Raw genomic sequence first — 17153 nt, forward strand, 5'->3', positions numbered from 1 at the left:
TCTGCAGGAGTAAGCCAAGTAGTCAAACGTCTACTCGGGGGGAGCACGTGTGTGCGTTTCGAAACTGATCAAACCTCATCTCAGGGGAGTGCCAGCACAAAAGCTGACGCTGGGTTTCACCGCTGTTACATTGACTTCTTACTCGGGGTTAAGGCGAGAGAGAAAAAAAATGTCATGACCTGGACTGAACCTCTCGAACCCAGATGAATGGATAGCACGTGATTCACCGATGCCGCGGTGTTGTATGCAAAAATCTCCTCCAGGCATCCAGTAAAATCTGGTCGCCAACTTGGTCGCCAAGGTGCCGCGAACGTCGCTATTGGCGCTGGAGGCAGCGGAGGGCGGGTCCGCCTGAAGCACGACCGGTGTTGGACAGGTAGCAACCCGCCTCCCTCACCTGTCTTCCTGATTTACCTGAGGTGCAGGTTGCAAGTGGCTTGCCCCCTTGACAGCTTTGAAATGGATCTCAGGACCATCATCACGGTAGAGCCGGTGGTGTTCCTATTCTTGATGTCCACCTATCTCAGCTCCTTCGCCATTCAGCAGTTGGTATTGGTCAAGGTGAGTCCGAAGCTGCTAAGCGTTGCCGCTGTTTGGTCCGAGTGGTGGAGTGGGACTGCTTCCATTCTTTGCCAAAAGCGTACTAGGAATCACCCGCAAATCCAGAGCCAAACGCGTTTCCTCAAAAGCGTACTGGGAACCACCCGCAAATCCAGAGCCAAACGCACTTCCTCAAAAGCGTACTGGGAACCACCCGCAAATCCAGAGCCAAACGCGCTTCCTCAAAAGTTGCCACCGTTATGAGATGGTTAGGTGCGGCTGCAAAATACTTAGACTTAAGTATTCGCTTTCATATCCTCCCAAAGTACCGTAACGGCAGTAATATCGTTTTGTTTTTAAGGTGTAGTCAATATTTTAACATAGGGGCCGAGTAATAAACAACAGTTCAGCAAATAAAAGTTTTAAGCACTTTTTTTGCTGGAGAATAACTGAGGAATAAACTTTGATCAGACCATGCACTTCCTGGGATATGTTAGGTAGAGCTGAGAGAGTGTTTACATTAATTACTCACACAAGTTAGAATAGGGGAAACATCAGCCTAGGAAGGTGGCCACTTGGTCCCCTCATTCATACTTTACCTGCACTAGGTCCATCTTTCAGGCCAGAGCTTTTTAAGTGGACATACACTCAGAGGTCACTTTATTAGATGCACCTGCTTGCTAACGGGAATATCTAATCAGCCTATTGTGTGGTAGCAAGCCAGTGCATAAAAGCCTGCAGATACCATCAAGAGGTTCAGATCAAACATCAGAATAGGGAGGAAATGTGATCTGTGACTTTGGCCATGGAATGGTAGTTGATGTCAAACACGGTGGTTTGAGTATCTCAGTGATTGATGATCTCCCGGAAATTTGCACACAATAGCTTCATGGGTTTACAGAGAACGGTGCGCAACCCCCCCCCCCAAATAAACATCCAGTGAGTGGCAGTTCTGTGGATGAAAACCCCTTGTTAATGTGAGAGGCTATGGGACAATGGGCAGACTGGTTCAAACAGACAGGAAGGTGGCAGTAGCTCAAATAATCACACTTTATTTGGAGATACAGTGTGGAATAGCCCCTTCTGGTCCAACAAGCCACACTGCTCTGCAGCCCACCTATTTTAACCCTAGCCTAATCACAGGACAATTTACAATGATCAGTTAATCTACTAACCAGTTCCACTGGGTTGTGAGAGGAAACTAGAGGCACCCGGAGGAAACCCATAGGCACGTGGGAAGAACGTTCAAATTTTCTTACAGAGGACTTTGCAATTGTACTCGGAAAATCTGATGCCCTGAGCTATATAGCTGATGCACCATCAATAACTCACGCTGAGACTTAGGAAGTGAGATATCGGCTTTTATTGACTGAAGAACAACACTACATCCTGGGAAAATGAGGGAGAGCAGCAGACCACAGTCGCCTTTATACAGGGGTCTGTGGGAGGAGCCACAGGAGCAGTCAGCAGGGTCTGTGGGAGGAGCCACAGGAGCAGTCAGACAGGTATATCTAGTTCACCACATTAGCATTGTGCAACAGTGGTGTGCAGAAGAACATCTCCGAACGCACAACACGTCAACCTGTGAAGTGGGTGGGCTACAGCAGCAGAAGACCACAAACATACACTCAGCAGGTAACTAATAAAGTGACCACTGAGTGTGGAATGCTGCTTAAGTCTGATGGCTGGTTCAACTTATTTCAGGCAGTGACGTCTCGAACCCTACCACCATCTGAGTGAAATACAGTGGCCCCACCTCCCCTCCACCCTTCTAAAATCACTTCACGTCTACAGTAAAAAGGAAAGGAAGAAGTTGCTGGAAGCCCTCAGCCGGTCAGGTAGCATCTACAGACAGAGAGAGAAACAGAGTTACAGTGCCAGGCTGAAGACCCTTTGTCAGGAATGGATAAGTGTTAACTCTGGTTCTCTTTCTAACGATGCTGCCTAACTTGGTGAATGTTTACAACATTTTGTGTTCTTATTTCAGATTTCCAGTTTCTGCAGGTTTTTAAAAAAAAATGTAATTAATTCTAAATCTGTTCCCTCTTATTTTTAACATCACTTTTAAAGGAATAGGCCTGCCTTAATTTCAGTATTGGCACTTGAACCGGGTTTAATATCACTAGCATATGTTGTGAGATTTGTTAACTTTACGGCAGCAGTACAGTGCGAAACATAGGAAAAAAACCTGTGAATTACAGTAAGCATGCATGCGTATAGTGAGGTAGTGTTCACGGGTTCAATGTCCATTCAGAAATTGGATGTTAGAGGGGAAGGTGTTGTTCCCGAATTGTTTAGCGTGTGTCTTCAGGCTTCTGTACCTCCTTCCTGGTGGTAACAGTGAGAAGAGGACATGTCCTGGGCGGTGGGGACCCTTAATGATGGAAACCACCTTCTTGTGGCATCACTCCTTGAAGATGTCTTGGACACCACGAAGGCTAGTGCCCATGACGGAGCTGACTGATTTTACAACTTTCTGCAGCTTACTTCGTTCTAGTGCAGTAGCCCCGCCCCCCCCATACCAGATGGTGATGCAGCCAGTTAGAATGCTCTCCAAGTCCCAAATTTACATCTTTCCTCCAACAAAGACAGCTCTGTCTTAGCCAAACTTTCCCAATGGTACAATTTTCCAAGTCCTGCAAAATCTTTGTAAATCTCCTCTGCCCCCACTACTCCCCCTCCCCACCTCCACCTCCGCAATGTTCCGCCTTAATCCTCGACTGTACTCAAAATATGACTTAAATGGAGTTTGAGTAAAACTTTCGTGTTTGTATGTTCCACACTTCAACAAAAAACAAATGGAAAGCGTTTTCTGTGTTTTTGAACACCACACACACTAATTGCCAGAGGAGCTCGTCAGGTGACACAATGGTGACACTCTGCAGAGACAGCCAAAACATCGACAGTTTACTCCTTTCCATCAACGTGGCCTGACCTGCTGGCTTTCTCCAGCATTTTGCATGCTTTGCTCAAGATCTCCAGTGTCTGCAGAATGTTTTGTGCTTATTATCAATGCCTTTTTAATCATGTTAGTAAGTTTAGGATAAGGTCACCATAGATCCTGTGATAGTCCATGGTACACAGCAGTCAACCAGTGTTGGATAATTATTTGGGTAAAGCTAGATAGATATTCAAAGTTTAAAGTAAATGTTATCGAAATACATATATGTCACCTTATACAACTCAGAGATTCACTTTTTTGTGGGCATACTCGATAAATTCAGAAATCATGGCCACTGCATAGCTAATGGAAATTCAATAATTGACCAAAACATATGGTATGGTTAGGGTCCTTAAACAATCCTGTCTGAAATTCCCTCATCTAATTATTTTTCTGTAGTATTGAACAAGGATTGCTGATATATTTTTAAAAAAACATATTTTGGTTTCCCGAGCTCTTTCACCATGTTTGGTTTGGTTTGTTTTGGTGTTAGAGTTATGCTTTATTTATTATGCTGGCATTGGTGTGGAGACTGCTTGGATTAGAAGCTCCTGATCTGACTTGCAATGCATGTGGTAGTGCAGTAATTGCTTTCAGTTAAATGATGGCACCAATTGTCCTGTTCTTTAGCCAGTTATGATAGGTTTTGGCTGGTGTTGTGTCCTTGGAATAACTTTGGAAGAAGTTTGCATTTAAAGGCATGATATCATAGAGTTATAGAGTCACATAGAAACAGGCCCTTCGGCACAGACTCATCCACGCTGACCAGCCTAACTGAGTTACTTGTATTTGCTTGCTTTTGGCCCATATTCCTCTGAACTTTTCCTAATCTCTTCATCCATTGCAATTGTGTTTTGCTTCCACCAGTTCCCCTGGCATCTCATTCCATACACCTACAATCCTCTGTGTAGAAAAACCAGCTTCTCAGATCCCCTTGGAATCCTTCCCTTCTCACCTTACACCTGTGCTGTCTAGTTTTGGGCTCCCCTGCTGTGGGGAGAAGACTGTGACTATCTCCCCTGTCACTCATGACTTTGTAGAGCTATAACCTGGTATTTTATAATCAGCATCCATCATCAGAGACCCCCACCACCCAGGCAATGCTCATTTCTCACTGCTGCCTTCAGGTAGAAGGTGCAGGTGCCACAAAGTTCACACTACCAGGTTCAGCAACAGTTACTACCCCTCAACCACATGCTCTTGAACCAGAGGGAAGAACTTCACTCAACTTCATTCGCTCCATCATTGAAATGTTCCTACAACATTTCAAAGTTGAAAGTAAAATTTATTATCAAAGTACATGCATGTCACCGCATACAATCTCAAGATTTTTTTTTCTACAGGCATACTTAGCAAATCTATAGAACAGTAACTGTGAACATCAGAAACTGTAAACTGTAAACAATCTGTACAAATGCAGATATCGATAAATAGCAACAAATAACAAAGATGAAATAACAGAATCTTTTAATGAATCCTTTAATGAATGTAGTTATCCTTTTTTGTTCGAGAGCCTGATGGATGAGGGGTAGTAACTGTTTTTGAACCTAGTGGTGTAAGTCCTGAGGCACCTGCACCACCTACCTGAAGGTAGAAGTGAGAAAAGAGCATAGCCTGGTTGGTGAGGATCTCTGATCATGGATTCTGCTTTTCTACAGCAACGTTTCATGTAGATGTGCTCAATGGTTAGGAGGGTTTTACCTGTGATGTACTGGGCTGAATCCACTACCTTTTGTAGGATTTTCAATGTTCCCACACCAGGCCATAATGCAGCCAGTCAGCACACTTTCCACCACACATCTACAGAAGCCTGCCACGATTTTCAATGACATGCCTAATCTCCATAGACTCCTGAGGAAGTAGAGGCACTGTTGTGCTTTCTTCACAATAATATTTATATGATGGATCCAAGACAGGTCCTCTGAGATAGTGACACCCAGGAATTTAACGTTACTGACCCTCTCCACCTCTGATCCTCCGATGATTACTGGATCATGGACCTCTCATTACCCTCTCCTGAAGTCGGCAATCATTTCTTTGGTCTTGTTGACATTAAGTGAGAGGTTGTTGTTATTACACCACCCAGCCAAGTTTTTATTCTCCCTCCTGTATGCTGATTCATCACTCCCTTTGGTACAGCCCACAACAGTGGTGTCGTCAGCAAACTTGTATCTGGTGTTGGAGCTGTACTTAGCCACACAGTCACAGGTGTAAAGCAAGTAGAGCAGGGAGCTAAGTACACATCTCTGTGGTGTTCCTGTGCTGATGGAGATGTTTTTGCCATTCCAAACTGACCAGGGTCTGTAAGTGAGGAAATCCAGGATCCAATTACACAAGGGAGTTTTGAGGTCCAGGTCTTGAAGTTTACTGATTAGTTTTGAGGGGACAATGGTGTTAAGTGCTGAATTGTAATTGATAAAGAGCACCCTGATGTATGTTTCTTTGTTGTCCAGATGTTCCAGGGTTGTGTGAAGAGTCAATGAGATGGCATCTGCTGTAGACCTGTTGCTTTGGTAGGTGAATTGGAGCGGATCCATGTCACCATTCTGACAGGAGCTGATATGCTTCAACATCAGCCTCCCAAAACACTTCATCACTGGGGATGTAATTGCCACTGGGAGATGGTCCTTTAGACAGGTTACTACACTCTTTTCGGGCACCGGTAGAATTGAAGCCTGCTTGAAGAAGGTGGGTACTGCACACTTCCAGAGCAAGAGGTTGAAGATGTCTGTGAATACACCAGCCAGTTGGTCAGCACAGGTCTTCAGTACTCGGCCAGGTGCTCTGTTTAGACTGGATGTTTTCCTTGAATTCACTCTCCTGAAGGCAGCATGCATGTCATCTTCAGATATTGAGACCAAAGAATCATGGAGAAACATGGGGGTATGCGATGGTTCCTCCCTGCTCTGGTGGTCAAAGTGAGCACAGAAGGCATTGAGCTCATTTGGAAGCAAAGCTCTGCTGTCCTCTGCATCGCAAGATTTAACTTTGTAGGAGGTTATGGCATTCAGACCCTGCCATAGAGGCCGAGCATCCCTCATTGATTCCAGTCTAGTCTGGAATCTCCACTTCTTGTAGCATCCTTGATCTCCAGAAGTGAATGCCTCTGATATGGCTCTCAGCAGGTTCCAGATTTCATTCTTCGCCCAGGGCTTTTGATTGTAGAAAACCCTGAATGATTTCATGGGGGGCACTCATCCGCAGCCGCTTAAATAAAGTCTGTAATGACCCTGGTGTAGTCATTCAGGCCCTTAGATGAGTTCTTGAACACAGCCTAGTCCACTGACACAAGGCAATTAAAAAAAAAGGCAATGCTGTAACCGTTTCTCAGTCTCCTGTGCTTACATGCTGGTGATATGGACTCACTTTCAAGGACTCGTCATCTCATGTTCTTGTTATTTATTGCATGCTTGCTTATTTATCTATCTATCTATCTATCTATTAATTAATTAATTAATTAATTCTTTCATCTTGTATTTGCATAGTTTGTTATCTTCTGCATACTTATTGAATGGCCAAGTTGGTTATTATTCTATTATGGATTTTTTGAGTATGCCCACAGGTCAGTGAATTTCAGGGTTATATATGGTGGCATATATGTACTTTGATAACACATTTACTTTGAACAATACAATTGCTGTACTTGGTCCGCTGACGATGATGGAAAGCACAATTCACCCCCCCCCCCCCCCCCCCCACCATCTACCAGTGTCAGCACTTTTGGAGAACTCTGTACTTGTTTTCTCTTGATGTCTCTTTACTACAACACTCTCCAGGTCCCTGCCGTTCAAGTGTATATTCTGGTCTGGCTTGTTGTATCACTTCCCCTTTCAATATGTAGTTGATGTGGTGTGAAGTGCAGTTGCTGTTTTAAATACAGGAAACAATTTTCACGTAACACTGAGCTGACCAGAGAGTCCGAATCAGAAATGTAGGTTTGGGGTTAAACATTCAGCACACCAGACGTTTTCAATTTGTATCGCGGGATCTTTTATGCCTTGTTTTAAAATCTCATCCAAAAGGTCACAGTACAGCTCTCCCTCGATACTACCTTCTTGATTTTGGTGATCAGATCAGAACCTGTGACCTGATTTGGGCAGTCATGCTATCCTCTGTGACACATTAAAATATGTGCGTGATCTTGATTGTTCTCCACTGAGTAGGTGAGGGATTCTCGTGAAAGTTACAGATAGAGAGAACACAAGGGATTCCATGGATGCTGGAAAGCTTGCGCGACACGCACCAAATGCTGGAAGGACACAGCAGGTCTGGCAACATCTATTCTGCTTCTTGAGCCTATCAGCCCCCTTGGGGCATAGGCCACCAACAGCAGCTTGCTGGAGTCTGCTGTCCTGGCCCAATCTTTCAAATTGTCTCCAGATGTAGCCCATCATCGAATACCCTTCCCCTCCCAGCGATGGAGTCTTTGTAGCTTGTGTTGGCATTTCTGTAGTGCTGGGTTTTTATGGGATGGGGTTGCTAGACCCATGCCTGACCTTTCTCCTTTGGGACTGTCCATGACAGAGATGGGTAGCACCTACGGAGAGGAATGAAGAGTCAACTTTTCAGGCTGTGACTGTTCTTCAGGACTGGAAAGAAAGCCAGCAGAAGCCAGAATAAAAAGGTAGATAGAGAACCTTCTCTCTTTGACAGAGGAGGTCAAAGACTAGGAAAAATAGAATGAAAATCCTCTGCAAGTTAAGTGATGGAAGTTCAGTAGTGTGCTGGGAGAGTGACAGAGCACAGAAACAGACCATTCAGCCTGTCATACCCATGCTATCAATCATAATGGCTTACATGGACATAGCGGCGGATGAGTCTGGTTTTGATAATATACATATTTACACTAATCCCCTTTAATAGCATTTGGTGTACAATCCACTGTACCTCAGCGATTCAAGTGCTCACCCAGATGACTCTTAAATGTTGTGAGAGCATTTTGCTTTCAGAATGAGGATCTGCAATGCACTGCCAGTGGTCGAAGTGGATGCAGATTTATTGTGATGTCTGAAAGGGAGCTGGGTAAATCGCTGAAACCATAGGGCTTTGGGAATTGAGTAAGCAAGTGGGGGAATGTGACTGGCTCTGGTATAGAACCAGTATGATTGGCCCCTGAAAGCATCTCGGATATCAAACATGGATGGAGGACCAAATGTCAAAACCCTGGTGTATTAATAGATCAATAGGCTTAGTGAAATTGGCCAATAGCTGTACTCAAACAAGTGAAGACTGCTTCAAACTTAATATCATTTCCCAAAAATATCACCTCATCTTTAACAGCTTAGTTTGAATTTTACTGACGGTGTTTCAATTTAAAGCTAATTTAAGCTAATTAATTAATATTTTTAAAATAATTGACAAAATAAAAGATAATTCAAGAGGTCTGCTTAAGGCTGCTGGATTGCTTTGATATTCCTGTAAACAGATGCTGTTTTTTATCTGAAAGCTACTGACAGCTTCTCCCCATGCAACAGAGCTACCATCTTACAGATCAGTATGGTGAACCTCTAATACACTCCCTCTATAACAAGGGTTCCCAATCTGGGGTCCATGGACCTGGGTTAATGGCAAATGAAAAGTTGGGAACCTCTGCTCTACATCAAAAAAAGTGCTGGAGTTGGCATTGATGAGATTGGAGAGGCCGTCATTGATAAAGGTTAGCTTCAAAGAAATTGGGTGTATTTAAGACAAAGATTGATAAATTCTTGATTGGTAATGGGGTTGAGGGTTAAAGAGAGAAGGCAGGAAAATGGGATTCAGAGAAAAAAAAACAACTGCGATAGAATGGCAGAGTAGATCTGATGGGCTGAATGGCCTAACTTGCATCCACATCATGACCTTGTGATTGTTCTAATTGAAGCTGCTATAAACCTATTGAGCCAAATTGCCTTTACCTTGCAGCAAGTTTATTATTCCTTTTTTTAAGTTGTGATACTGCGTGGAATAGGCCTTTCCAGCCCTTTGAGCCTAGTGATCACCCGATTTAATCCTAGCCTAATCCTAGCCTAACAATTTACAATGACCAATTAACCTACCAACTGTACATCTTTGGAGCAGCCAGAGAAAACCCTCGCGGTCACGGGGAGAACGTACAAACTCTTTACAGGCAGCGGCCGGAGTTGAACCTGGGTTGCCTGTACTGTAAAGCGTTGTGATAGCAACTATGTTCACTTCATAATGTTGAATAATTGAAGTGTTTATATTTTCCAGATTTGTGAAGAGCTGCATTTTGAAAAGGATGTGTGTAGCAACTTCTCACACAATTTACAGGATTCTCTCGTCATTCAAAGTCAAGCCTCGTATGTTATGCTACTCTACACAGCTGTTAATACCTTCTTGTCCATACCTACGTCAATCCTGCTTGGTGCCTGGTCTGATCAAGGAGGTCGTAAGCTTGGCATGATATTGCCCTCTGTTGGCGCATTAATCGGCGGCATAATTTTGATAGTGATGGTGTGTGTGAAAGAAATATCCGTGTACTGGTGCGTTTTAGCAGCTGCTATAATTGCAATCTTTGGAAATTATCCTGTTATTTTTCTCAGTGTCTTCAGTTATATTTCTGACACTACTAATGTTGAGAATCGAACCAAGTACATCAGCATTGTAGAAGCAATGCTTTATATCGGGGGAACTGTTGGATTTCTACTGAGTGGATGGTTGCTCCAGCGTTTCACCTTAATTTATGTTTTTGGTGTGTACTGTGGATGCCAAGTACTGACTATTTGCTACGTACTTCTGTGGCTGAAGGAGTCAAATCGTTCCAGTGAATGGTCGGACTTGGCTGGTGAAACACCTCCCAACAGCACAGATAGAACCCTAAAAAATTCCTTGTTATTATATGCCTCAAAAACGTGGAAAACTTTTTCAAAGGCACGAGAAGGACAAGATCGATTGAAGCTATATCTCATTTTTATTTGTGGCATGTTGATGAGTGTTTGCGGCACTGGTAAGTTGCAATTTGTTTTTTTTTTATGTTTGAGGCAGCTTGATGTCCTGGAGTGTGAATTCGTTTGGGCTAGGCTTGTGTTTGAGTTCATGTGTCTAATGTCACAATGCTAGTCATTTTAGAGTAAGTAAATGATTTTTTATTTTTTTCTTATTTAATCTCATTTGGTTTTTATTTGTTCTTTTCCTTGGCTGGTGTTCTTTATTCAGATTCAGATTCAGTTTATTGTCACTTAGAAATCACAAATGCAGTGCAGTTAAAAAATGAGACAATGTTCCTTCAGAATGATATCACAAAAGCATATGACAAAACAGACTACACCAGAAAATCCACGTAACGTTTGGCAATCCCCAATCCAGAGTCTGGAGAGGCTGCTGCGTATTAATATCGCGCTACCGTCTTAGCGCGTTTCCTGGAAAGGAGCTCCAAATCCACCAGACAAAACAAGACCAAAAACTAAAGCTACAAGACCTGCACAAAACCACATAGTTACAACATATAGTTACAACAGTGCAAACAATAGCATAATTGATAAAAAACAGACCATGGGCACAGTAAAAACAGTCCAAAGATGTTAAAGGACTATAAGTTTATTAAATGAGAAATGGAAGTGGACCTTTGTTCCATTTCAATTATATTTAAATAAAATTTTCTATTGCACATTGGGAAGATTTGCAGTAAACTTTGTAAGTTAATGAGATCAAGGACGTTGGTATTAGGAAATGGAGATGAAAAGGGAGGGAAATGGAGGTGAAAAACAAATTGCTGTTATAGAATCAGAGAAGTATAGCACAGAAACAGGTATTTTGGTGATCTAGTCCAGGCCGAAACCACTTAGACTGCCTATTCCCATCGACCTGCACTGAGACCATAGCCCTCCAAATGCTATCCACGTACCTGTCCAAACTTCTTCCAAATGTTGAAATCGAGCTCGCGTGCTCTACTTCTGTGGGCCGCTCATTCCACACTCTTACAACCCTCTGAAGTTTCCCCTCATGTTCCCCTTAAACTTTTCACCTTTCACCCTTAACCCATGACCTCTGATTGTAGTCCCATCCCAACCTCAGTGGAAAAAGCCTAATTATGCCCCTCATTATTTTGTATACCTCTATCAAATGTCCCCTCAATCTTCTACATTTTGAGGCATATAGTCCTAACCTATTCAATCTCTCTTTTATAAATTAGATCCTCCAGACCCAGCAATATTCATGCAAAGTTGCTCTGTACTCCAGATTAGGCCTTAGCAACATCTCATACAGTGTCAATATAACATCCCATCTCCTGAGGATGTGCTAAGTTTAATTGTAAACTGCATGTAGGTAAATTACCGGTCCCAAAAAGGGGTGGTCGATGGGAGTAGGCAATTTTAATGGTTCAGCATGGACTAGATGGGCTGAAGGTCCTGTTTCTAAACTGTACTTTTCTAGAAAAGTACTCACATGGGCCACTCTTGCAGCTCTGTGGAGAAAGAACAAAATGTATATAGTCAGTACTCAAGGCTAGGACTGAACCCAGATCTTTAGATCTGTGAATTAGTAACTCTAACCACAGTGCCACTATGTTGCAGAGGGTATGGTTCGGCCAAGATTGACCAATCACGTTTGTGATGTCAGAGAAATTTGAGTGTTATGCCTATGGTGGAAGGAAAATTATTTGTGATAAGATAAAATTAGATGAGAAAGGAAATGGTTATTTTCTTGTTTTCAATTATGACATTATAGTTTCTTAAATAGCTTCAGGACTAATGTTACCATGACTTTTCCTCATCAGGTACTTAAATTTTCTCTCTACTACAGTCGATTATCCAAAAAAAGATACAATGTCCTAAAATTATCTGCATGCTAAATTGTTTTCAATAATCCTATTTTACAGGTGAACAGTCTATTCTGATTTTATTCCTGACACACCCACCACACCACTTTTCACCCGAACTATATGGAGTGTACAATGCAATGAAGATGTTTCTTGGTGTAAGTACTGGGCAAGGGTATTGGCCTCTCTTTGCATGTTGCCGATATTTGATTCTCCTATTGCCAGCTCAGGTTTGAAAGGTTCCCAATATGAGATGGTTGAGCTGAATAGGTGATTTTTATGCTGTAAATCCCGTGTACATTTGTTGGACAAGCCTTGCATGGAGAATATAATTCAAACAGAGCTGCATGTATTCTTGCATTCCCAAGCACTTACAGATATGTTTGCACTTCATTGTTTTGGCTTTGCTGTCGTTTGATAATTACTTAAAGATCAATTTGCTCACCTGTATCCTTTCACTTTATCCAATTTTATGTTTCATCCTCTTCTCCTGTTTAGAAAATCTTCTTGCTTGAAGCATGAAAGGGAATCACAGCAGAGTGCAATTCTGACTTCACTAGACGATTACACATCCGCATTCCTACAGAGTATTTGCCAGCAATCACGTGTAGGGATCTTGCTTCTTTTGTCTTTCTTTTCTCCTGGTTTCAATTCATTTAGCAGTCCAACCTAATTATGCACAGCACCGGGAGATAACTGACAAGCTGCTTATTCTCTTAAGTCCTGATATCAAAATAAGTGGTTTACTTAACCGTTGGTAACTCTGGTTTCATTTGGGGTAAGAGGGGCCAGTCTTAAAAATGGAATCTGCTTGAAATTTGTTCTTGCAAAAGGGCTGGGATTCTTTCCCTTGATTCCTTAAGTTGGCATAGTTGGTGGAGGTAGTGGGGATAAACTAACATGACCTATTAAACGTTTCCAATGGCATGCCTCTCAAATAGCCTTGAACAACCAAGTCCAGCTCCTGGCCTTCACATGTGGCTTAGTTACTAAGCCCAGAGGAACTATTTCTACTGACAGGTGAAGGGGCAAAGCTGGGTTGCTGGTGCCTTAAAATTAGTCGCCGGGCAGATGGGGCTCGTTTGCTGTGGTTGGCAGCTTATCTAGGAGAACGAAAACTGTGATCTCAAACCTCTGCTTCCTTACGGCTATGCTCATCCATGGGGAAAGCTTAGGGAGTAAACCCTGGGAAGTATCTGGAGCTGGGGTCCTTAAGGCAGTCCTACATTGTGTTCATTACTGACTGGCAACTCCTGCGATGTCACTGGTGCCAAACTGAATCGGTCTCTGTCATCCTTTGGATTCATCAGCTGTGTGGAGAGGGGGAACCTGCTATCAGGGCAAAAGCTTGCTCTCCATATTGTACTGCCCTGGCTTGGGTATCACATACAGAGCCGGGGTGCAACATCCTGACCAACAGAGAGTCTATTTCCTTTGGAACAAAGAACGCTGAGTGGTGACCTTAGAGAGGCATTTAAAATCTTGAGGGGTATCAATAAAATGGATGGTCAGTCTTTTTTCCCCCAGAGTCATTGGGTCCAAGATTAAAGGACATAGGTTTAAGGTGAGAGGGGAAGGATTTAAAATGGACCCAAAGGACAAATATTTCTTTCAAAAGGGTGCGGGGGCATGTGGAATGAGCTCCCAGAGGAAATGCTAGACGCAGATACAATTACAACTTTTCAAAGGCATTTTGACAGGAGAATGGATAGGAACGGTTGTGTACATAAGACCATAAGACATAGGAGCAGAAATAGGCCATTTGGCCCGTTGTGTCTTCTCTACCATTCAATCCTGGCTGATCCTTTTTTCCCCCCTCCTCAACCCCATTCCCCAGCCTTCTCCCCATAAATTTTGATGCCGTGGCCAATCAAGAACCTATCATGCTCTGCCTTAAATACCCCAAATGACCCAGCCTCCACAGCTGCCAGTGGTAATAAATTCCACAAATTCACCAACCGCTGGCTAAAGAAATTTCTCTGCATCTGTTTTAATGGACGCCCCTCTATCCGGAGGCTGTGCCCTCTTGTCCTAGACTCCCCCACCATGGGAAACATCCTTTCCACATCCTCTCTGCCTAGGCCTTTCAACATTCAAAAGGTTTCAATGAGATCCCCTCTCATCCTTCTAAATTCCAGCAAGTACAGACCCAGAGCTATAAAACGTTCCCCGTATGATAACCCTTTCATTCCCAGAATTATCCTTGTGAACATCGTCTGAACCCTCCCCGGTACACATCTTTTCTTAGATGAAGAGTCCAAATCTGTTCACAATACTCAAGGTGAGACCTCACCAGTGCCTTATAAAGCCTCAGCATCACATCCCTGCTCTTGTATTCTAGACCTCCTGAAATGAATGTTAATATGGCATTTGCCTTCCTCACCACCAACTCTACCTGCAAGCTAACCCTTAGGGTGTTCTGCACAAGAACTCCCAAATCCATTTGCATCTCAGATTTTTGGGTTTTCTTCCCGTTTAGAAACTATTCTGCACATTTATTTCTACTACCAAAGCACAAGACCATGCATTTTTCAACATTGTATTTCATTTGCCACTCTCTTGCCCATTCTCCTAATCTGTCTAAGCCTACCTGTTTCTTCCACACTACCTGTCCATCCACCAGTCTTTGTATTGTCTGCAAACTTGGTAACAAAGCCAGCTATTCCGTCATCTAAATCATTGATATACAGCATAAAAAAAGATCCTAACATCCCTGCGGAACTCCACGAGTCACTGGCAGCCAACCAGAAAAGGATCCTTTTATTCCCTCAAAGGACCCTTCAGGACTGGAAAGGAAGGGGGAAGATGCCAGAATAAAAAGGTGGAGGGAGGGGAAGGAGGACAGCTGGAGCGTGATAGGTGAAGCCAAGTGGGTGGGAAAGTTAAAGGGCTGGAGAAGAAGAGTTTATTTACTAGAGGGATATCTGTAACAGCAGGTTGGAGGCTACCCAGATGGAATATAAGATGGTGCTGCGCCATTCTGAGGGTGTGGCCTCATTCTGGCACAAGAGGAGGCCATGGACTGACATGTTCCTCTGATCCTTGTTGGGCCAACTGTGTTATCTCTGTTATCCCTTCCTTCTCCCAGTAAGATCTTGATTGGTCCTTTGGCACGTTACCATGCACAGAATTGATTTACCGGAGTTCAAAATGCCTGTTACAATTGCAAAATATTTTCACCTTTCTGAGTGTTTCTGTGATTTTTCAATAAAATGGTCAACAACACTGATGTAGGGAAACGCAAGATGTAGTGGATATCTATGGCCAACAACCTTTCCAACTACTGTTACTGTCCCTGGCAGTGTCTTTGTACAATGGACCATTTTGTGATTTGTTTGCATTCAGTTAACCTGACACTTTCAGTTCAGTTCTTACACAAATATGTGTTTGAAAAGCCAAAAAAAAGACTGCAGATGCTGGAAATCCCCAGCATCTTTTGTTTTTTTTTTCATGTTTTGTCTGGTTCAGACAACAAATTCTTTCCAGGGACTGGACTCTACAGTGTGTTGAAATACATCTGTTTACCTTTAGGAGGAAATATCCAATTTTAACTGGGACAGAGGTGATGGATTATCCACTCTCCGTCGAGAATGTACTTGTCCTTGGGTGATTATAAGCAATCAGTTTGTGTTTTGACTTGCATTGCTCAACATCACCCTCATTTTATATCCTGGTCAGCCATACCATAGCATCTAAAAGTGCCTCTGTGAGAGGGGATCTCACAGAAGTCAAACACTTCCTTCATATTGAGAATCACTGTCGCCCTGGGAGTAGCAGTCATAAGAGGGTCTCAGTTGCCAGGTGCCTTGTGTAGCCCAAAGGTGGCAGGGAAAATGGGATTGACCTGGGTTGAGTAAATAATTGGTTGTGTAAAAGAAGGAAACAGCCTCCAATGCAAACCGTTCTTCAAAATTCTCCCTCCATTACATTGTTGCCACAATAAAAAAATCCAACATGAAGTTAATTTTTCATCAACTGGACGATAATGTCTTGCTTGTTTTACTTGAGGTCAATATTTTTCAGTCAAACAGTGGTCCCATGGTGTTGGGGGGTGTGTGGGAGGGGACGCTTTGTTTCATAGTTCTTTAGCATTGCGTTTGAATGTCGGCACTGCACTTTTGACTAACGAGTCCCATCTGGGACCATCTTTCAAGGGAACATTCTGGAAAGGTAAAAGTGTTATCACTCCCAGAATGAAAAGAACGAACCAGCAATCTGGTTTTTTTTTTGCACCATACTGTTGCAATATGCCCATAACTTTTTCAACAGAAGGTTCCGCTTAAAGCCATTTACAGTTAGTGTGGCTATTTCAGCATTTGAAGGTCCACCTTAAACTACCACAGTTGTAGAGTTTTCCCCATTATTACTGTTGCTGATAGACAGATACACCCACTTGCATTGCCCCTAAAATATTTTTGATGGTGTTGCTATTCAGTTCCCTGGAGACTATTGGACTAATTTAACTTTACTATCACATTCATTTTTTGATGCTTGTTTGTTTGAATGATTCATTGTGGGTTGTATTTATGAATACACGAATCGCATACGTCATCACACTACCACGTGATACATGCACATCTCATTTAAAGTAAAGATGTTAGACACGTTTTGGACTCCTGTATCTTCCTTTGAGTTAATTTAATGTTTTGAAGTTACAAACATAACTGTGGCAATGGGGTATTTTTTAAAATGAACCTGAGACAGCGGTCAACCTGTTGAAGCACAGCGAGACATTCAGACTAAAAAATAATGCAGTGAGGAAGAGTGCAGTTTAAAAAAATGCAACGCACAGTGCGCAGAGATGGTGGAGTTAAATAAAAGGCAGAAAATGGAAGAATTCAGGCTTCATAAATAGTGAGTACTGGGTGATAATAAAAAAAGAGTAGAAGTAGCTGGCTACATTGGAAAGCTTGA

At 42.8% G+C, this 17153-nt stretch overlaps 1 protein-coding gene across 2 annotated transcripts in view; it reads left to right on the forward strand.

The window, feature by feature from the left end:
• Nucleotides 1–450: 450 nt before the first annotated feature.
• LOC140730296 (lysosomal proton-coupled steroid conjugate and bile acid symporter SLC46A3) overlaps nucleotides 451–17153 on the forward strand; it is a 134409-nt gene continuing 117706 nt past the window's right edge. For both annotated transcript variants that reach the window (XM_073050512.1, XM_073050513.1), the window contains exons 1-3: nucleotides 451–561; nucleotides 9692–10427; nucleotides 12300–12397. In XM_073050512.1, the coding sequence (XP_072906613.1) occupies nucleotides 460–561; nucleotides 9692–10427; nucleotides 12300–12397 (936 nt within the window). In that variant the 5' untranslated portion in view covers nucleotides 451–459. The remainder of the gene's footprint in view (nucleotides 562–9691; nucleotides 10428–12299; nucleotides 12398–17153) is intronic.

The sequence above is a fragment of the Hemitrygon akajei genome, chromosome 7 (genome assembly GCF_048418815.1).
Source record: "Hemitrygon akajei chromosome 7, sHemAka1.3, whole genome shotgun sequence".
Lineage (NCBI taxonomy): Eukaryota > Metazoa > Chordata > Chondrichthyes > Myliobatiformes > Dasyatidae > Hemitrygon > Hemitrygon akajei.